General features: G+C 33.8%; 1 protein-coding gene across 1 annotated transcript in view; it reads right to left on the reverse strand.

Annotated features, from left to right (window-relative positions):
* The window catches only part of LOC122756572, a 16695-nt gene extending 12711 nt beyond the window's left edge, over window positions 1–3984 (reverse strand). The window contains exon 1 of the mRNA XM_044006668.1: window positions 3879–3984. Within this exon, the coding sequence (XP_043862603.1) occupies window positions 3879–3984 (106 nt within the window). The remainder of the gene's footprint in view (window positions 1–3878) is intronic.
* Window positions 3985–6552: the final 2568 nt, after the last annotated feature.

Here is a 6552-nt window from a genome sequence, read left to right on the forward strand (position 1 = left end):
TTGTTCCTGCTGTAGTTTGTGTCGCAATACGTTATTATGTTATATAAGTTATTATGGTGATTATGAGTCCGATGATTGGGAGGTGTCGGTTTGCTGCAAGTATTTGCTGTCATTAACTTTCTTTTTCTTTTTAAATTTGCTTTTATAATGAATAACATTTTGACCTCTATTATTTTCGTTATAATGTTTTTCGTCTAATTGTTCTATTCTGCCTGTTTTTCTAAAGGGATTCTTTGATTTTGCGCGTGTTAAGGGTGCTTGTCTAAATTTTGTGTCGATTTCGAAATCCTGTCGTTTTTTGTTAAGATTTTGATTTTCATTTCTTTAATCATCTGGGTATCATAAGTAGGTGTGTCTGCGTAAAGAAGGATGTTAGCCGGTATCTGTCCGGTTGTGTTATGTTTAGTCTTGTGGTTGTATATGTATAAAATTGTTTCCATTCGTGTTTCTTTATTTTCTCTATTGTTTTCAGTATTGATAATTCTGATTTTTTCATTTATGGTTTTATGAAGGCGTTCTATGTCTGCTATTCCTGTTTTACTTGTGGTAATATCTATTTGTATGTCTTCGTTGTTTAGCCAAGTTTTTAAAGAAGTGCTTATAAACGCGGAGTCCTTGTCTGCTTTAATTTTCTGTGGTTTCCCATGTCGTTAAAAATTCTAGTAAGGGCTCGTTTTGCCTCTAACCAATCTCTACTGTTTGTTTTAATAAGTGACGCAAATTTTGAATAAACGTCTATACAAGATATATACTGTTCGTTGTCAATAGCATAAAAGTCAATAACATAAATTTCGCGTGGGTTATTGTCTCTGGAGTTATTTCGAAAACTAGTTTTGTTGGTCTATGTTCTGTCTTTGCAAGGTTACAGACTTCACAATCATTGATAATGTTTTGAATTAGTTTATTATAATCTGGAAAATAGTGAGTTTCTTTAAATAATCGTATCATTTTTTCAATACCAGGGTGTAACAATTTAGAATGTTGAGTAATAATGAATTCTTTAAATTCAGTATAAGATTTTATGTCTTTTAACATTATGATACTTTTCAGAATTTTCACGTTACTATGTGGGTTAATGGTTTCTCGATATGCTTTTTGAAAAACTAAAAAGTCTTTATCGTTCTCCAGGTAAATAACACTGCTATTATTTAAGAAGTATTTAATAAGGATATATTTTGTCTTTGTCAGGGTCATATCAGTGTATTTGATGGTCAGTTTTATTTTGGAAAAGTATATTTCGTTGTCTCTACTTGGTCTACGCTATCTTTTATAAATTCAATTTGTCTTGCAAAATAGTTTATGGGCTTTTCTGTAATTTCAATGTAGGTTTCGTTGCTTTCTAATGAACTGTGTTTTCTTTCTGCTGTTGAAATATTTTCTTCTTCGCCTACCATGTTTTCTTCAATTTTGACGCGAGATAAAGCGTCTGCTACATGATTAAGTTTACCATCTAAATATTTGATTTTGAAATTATATTCGCTAAGTCTAATTCGCCAACGTTGTAGTTTTATGTTAGGCTCTTTAATATTATTTAGCCAAACAAGGGGTTTGTGATCGCTCAAAATCTCAAAGGGGACTCCATATAAATATGGGCGGAAATATTTGGTTGCCCAAACGATTGCTATAATTTTGTTCATGATCATTTAATGTTCTACTTGCAAAGCTTATTGGCTTATTGTCTTGTGATAACACGGCTCCTATGGCGAAATTGCTAGCGTCAGTAGTGACTTGAAATGTTTTTGTGAAATCAGGGCAAATCAAAATTGGGTCGTTCATTATGAGTGTTTTCAATTTTTCAAATGATTTATTGTATTCTTCGTTTCTTGTGTCTATTTTAGCTCCTTTTTTTAGAAATATTGTCAGAGGTTTTGCAATCTTTGCAAAGTCTGGAATGAACTTACGGTAGTATCCGCATAAGCCTAAGGAAGATTTGATTTCTTTTGGCGTCTTTGGGAGAGGAAATTTTTCGATTGCCTTAACAACTTTCTCTTTATTAGGTCGTATGCCTTCTGGACTTATTATATGACCTAAGAAATTTGTTTGCTTTTTTAAAAATTCGCATTTGTCCAATTGGAGTTTAAGATAAGTTTCTCAAAAACCTTCCTCAGTGAGTCTAGGTGTTCGTTCAGAGATGTTGAATAGATGATCACATCATCTAAATAAACAAGGCAATGCTTATTTATGAGGTCTTTTAGGACGTAATTCATGCATCGTTGGAAGGTTGCAGGAGCATTTTTTAAGCCAAATGGCATGCGAGTGTACTCATAGTGACCGTGTTTGGTCGAAAACGCCGTTTTTGGTATAGACTTAGGGTCCATTTCGATTTGATGAAAGCCTTTTGCTAAGTCAATTGTAGTAAAATACTGTCATTTTCCTAATTTGCCTAGTATTTCGTCCATGTTAGGAATCGGAAATTTATCATTTATTGTTATTTCATTTAGATTTCGATAGTCCACGACCAACCTGAATTTCGGTTTGCCAGAGGCATCCATCTTTTTGGGGACAATCCATAATGGACTGCAATAAGGGGAGTCGCTTTCGCGTATAATGCCTTGTTTTAACATTTCCTCAATTTGCTTATTTACTTCTGCTTCGTAGGAAAACGGCTACGAGTATGGTCTGTAAACTGGGTTTTCATGAGAGGTTTTTATATCGTGACGTATTATACTTGTAAATGTAAAGTTTTCATTTTTGGAATATTGAATGTCATTGAACTCTTTTAATAAATTTGTAAGTCTGTATTTTTCCTCACTATTTAAATGTTCTAGTCTGTATGTGTGTTCTGAGTCTATGTTGTTGTCCATGGCATAGTTTATTTCTGATGTAAAGTTGTTTTCTTGTAAGAGTGCATTAAAGTTTTCCCAAGAGTTCTCATCGCATGGATCTAATTCTTTGTGAATGAATGTTCTTTCGTTAATTATTGTTTCTTTCCGAGAGTAGTCTATTAAACCGTTATTCTCCATTAGTATTTTTCTTCCTAACAGAATATCATAATAAGGTGAAAATGAATGAATATAGAATTTTTGCGTTTGTTGAAAAAGACCGTTGGCTGGAAGATCTACATATTTATTTAATTTAGAATAGCCTGTCATACTTCGGACAGTTATTTGCTTATCTTTAACTTGAAGATTGAAAAAGTTTGAGCTCATCAAGTTTATCGAAGAGCCAGTATCAACTATGCATCTATATCTGTGGTTATTAAACATGATCTCTATGTATTGGTGGGATCCCAGGCTGGTATTGGAAAATTTTCAGCTTGTTGATATTGCTGATCTGTAAACAATTCTGTCTGAGTATTCTGTAATTGATCTTCGTGGAACTGTTCGTCGTTATTAATGTAGTGTTCAGTTTCGTTATCTAATTCGTGCTGGTGAAAATTTTCATTTGTCTGCATACGCGATTGTTCGCTGCTTTCTCTAAAACGCTTATTTGGCACTCTTGGTTGTTGGGGGGGCTGATAGTAGTTTCGGGTGTCGTTTTGACGGTCCTGAAGTAAGTCTGTTCTGAATCCGTTGTATAAATTTCTGTACTGATTAAGTTGCTGTTGTCTGGTCGGAGGAATTTGTCTAAAAGGGGTTTGATTGTTTACGTTAGTGTTTTGGATCTGTGTGGGATTTAATGGAATAAAGGGGCGAATGAATCGTTGGTTGGGGTGAGTGTTTTTGATTTGATTAATGTTAGTATGTTTATAGGTGTTAGGTGAATTTGAGTTAAGTCTTTGTTGATTATCGAATGTTTTGGAAATTGGGTTTTCGTATAGACCTTCTTGTTGGGCGGATTGTCTTAACTTTTGAACGGTTGAAATGTCATACCTCGCTAAGGTCATGAACAAACTATCAGGGTGTGAGCGTTGACGTCACAGAATAGACGTAAGTTACCCTTAAAAGGTGTGCGATACAGTCTTCCTAGTAGATCCTCCAGGGGCGTCTGAGTCTTGAATTCCGTGATTAGGGCGTCTCTTAAAGTTGTCCATTCGTTGTGCATTCCAAATTGGGTAACCTTTTCCGCATCTCCGACAATTTGAAGTTCGATGGCTCCAAATATAACCGCCTTCTGTCGAGCGTCGTTTGAAGGGTATAAGTTCAACAGGTATTCGATACGTCTGATGAACGAGCTGAGATTCGATGGGTCTCCAGAGAATTTCGGTACTTGGCGTATTTGCCGAAGTAATTGAGTCATATTTTCCGCTGGTAATTCCATTTTAGTTTTATTTATAAGTTAGTTTCTGTTCTTGTTCACAGACTGCTGCAGTATGTCGAGACTTATGCCTTAAGTGAACTGCACGGTTTTAACTTTTTATTGTTTTATACTATAGTAGCGGTCGCACTTTTGATTTTAGTGGGCTACTGTTTTTGTTCACAGACTGCTACAGTATGTCGAGAATTATGTCTTAGTGAACTGCACTGTGCGCCTTTTAATTGTATTACACCTTAGTGGAGGTCTCACTTTACGAAGCGGTCCACAAAATTAGGTCTTTAAATTAACTCCGATCGCACAGGTTCTTGTGCGGATACCGATTTTAGTCACTTTAAACGAACCGAAATCACTTTGTTGCGGCCAATTCGCGGGTACAATCAGAAAAGGTTACTTGGTCGTACAAGTTTCCTCTTTTCACTAGATTGTCAAAGGATAACGAGTTTACTAGGACTTTTTTCAGTATCCTACCGACTGCGCCAATAAACTTTTTTGGTGATAGATTTAATGAAAAAAAATATATATTTTCCTTTTTTATGATCTTTATTTGAATAAGTTTCACCAGAGGTCAGTTAAGAACTAATTTACAAAGGTATTCTTTCGGCCCAGCAAACCTTTTACAGAGGATTAACATAAGCCTTTTAAGTTCTACCTAGCTTTATATGTCAAGCTTAACAGATCATTAAGCTCGTTACCGTTAAGCGGTTCGTATCTTGGGGGAATGTTATTTATGAGGCTTTTGGAGAGTGAAGCTTTCCAAAAGATCGGCTTTAGCTTTTTTATATGAAGAGTGAATATGTCGTATGAAGAAATGAATATGTCACTATATAATGCAAATTAAACCATACAAGTTGGGAATTATATTAAACGTAATGGATATAAATTTTAAATTATAATAAACGATACCGTGGCCAAGAGCTAGCAAAATGTAATGTCCAATGAATGACACCAAGAATATATGATTTCTATCTCCAAAATGTGGTTTAGTTATTAATGAAAGTTATCCATAAATATTCAATATGATAAATGTTTTTATGCAGCAAATTAAGTGTTCAACTAGCATACTGTTTTTATGCATATTTATCGGCCATTTGTTGAGAATTCATTTTGCGAATTATTTGTCGATAATTCTTTGATTAATATTTAATATCGATTGAATTTAATTTCGAATATCAAAAAAACGGACGCAATTATTTAAAAATTATTATTAATTTCTTAAACTAGGAACCTGCCTTGTTTTGGTCCTTGATGCACAACATCCTGGACGATCCTAAAAATACATCGCCTGCAGCGACGCAGATTTAAGCAATAACATCCACGGAACTTCCGGTCGTCTCTGGTTTATGGGCTCTCAGAGGGTATATATAATAGAAATTAAACCATAGCAAGTTGGGAATTATATTAAAATTAATGGATATATGTTTTAAATCATAATAAACGATAATGTGACCAAGAGCTAGCAAAATGTAATCGTCCATTTGTTGACAATTCGTATTGCGAATTATTTGTCGATAATTCTTTGATTAATATTTAATGTCGATTGAATTTTATTTGATTATCAAAAAAACGGATGTTCTTATTTTAAAATTATTATTAATTTCTTAAACTAGGAACCTGCTTTGTTTTGGTCCTTGATGCACAACATCCTGGACGCTCCTAAAAATACATCGCCAGCACTAACGCAGATTTAAGCAATAACATCCACAGAACTTCCGGTCTTCTCTGGTTTATGGGCTCTCGGAAGGTATATATAATGAAAATTAAACCATACAAGTTGGGAATTATATTAAACATAATGGATATAAGTTTTAACTTATAATAAACGATAACGTGGCCAAGAGCTAGCAAAATGTAATGTCCAATGAATGACACCAAGAATATATGATTTCTATCTCCAAAATGTGGTTTAGTTATTAATGAAAGTTATCCATAAATATTCAATATGATAAATGTTTTTATGCAGCAAATTAAGTGTTCAACTAGCATACTGTTTTTATGCATATTTATCGGCCATTTGTTGACAAATCATTTTGCGAATTATTTGTCGATAATTCTTTGATTAATATTTAATGTCGATTGAATTTAATTTGATTATCAAAAAAACGGAAGTACTTATTTTAAAATTATTATTAATTTCTTAAACTAGGAACCTGCTTTATTTTGGTCCTTGATGCACAACATCCTGGACACTCCTAAAAATACATCGCCTGCAGAGACACAGATTTAAGCAATAACATCCACGGAACTTCCGGTCGTCTCTGGTTTATGGGCTCTCAGAGGGTATATATAATGGAAATTAAACCATAGCAAGTTGGGAATTATATTAAAATTAATGGATATATGTTTTAAATCATAATA

The sequence above is a fragment of the Drosophila santomea genome, unplaced genomic scaffold (genome assembly GCF_016746245.2).
Source record: "Drosophila santomea strain STO CAGO 1482 unplaced genomic scaffold, Prin_Dsan_1.1 Segkk15_quiver_pilon_scaf, whole genome shotgun sequence".
NCBI classification, from domain to species: Eukaryota; Metazoa; Arthropoda; class Insecta; order Diptera; family Drosophilidae; genus Drosophila; species Drosophila santomea.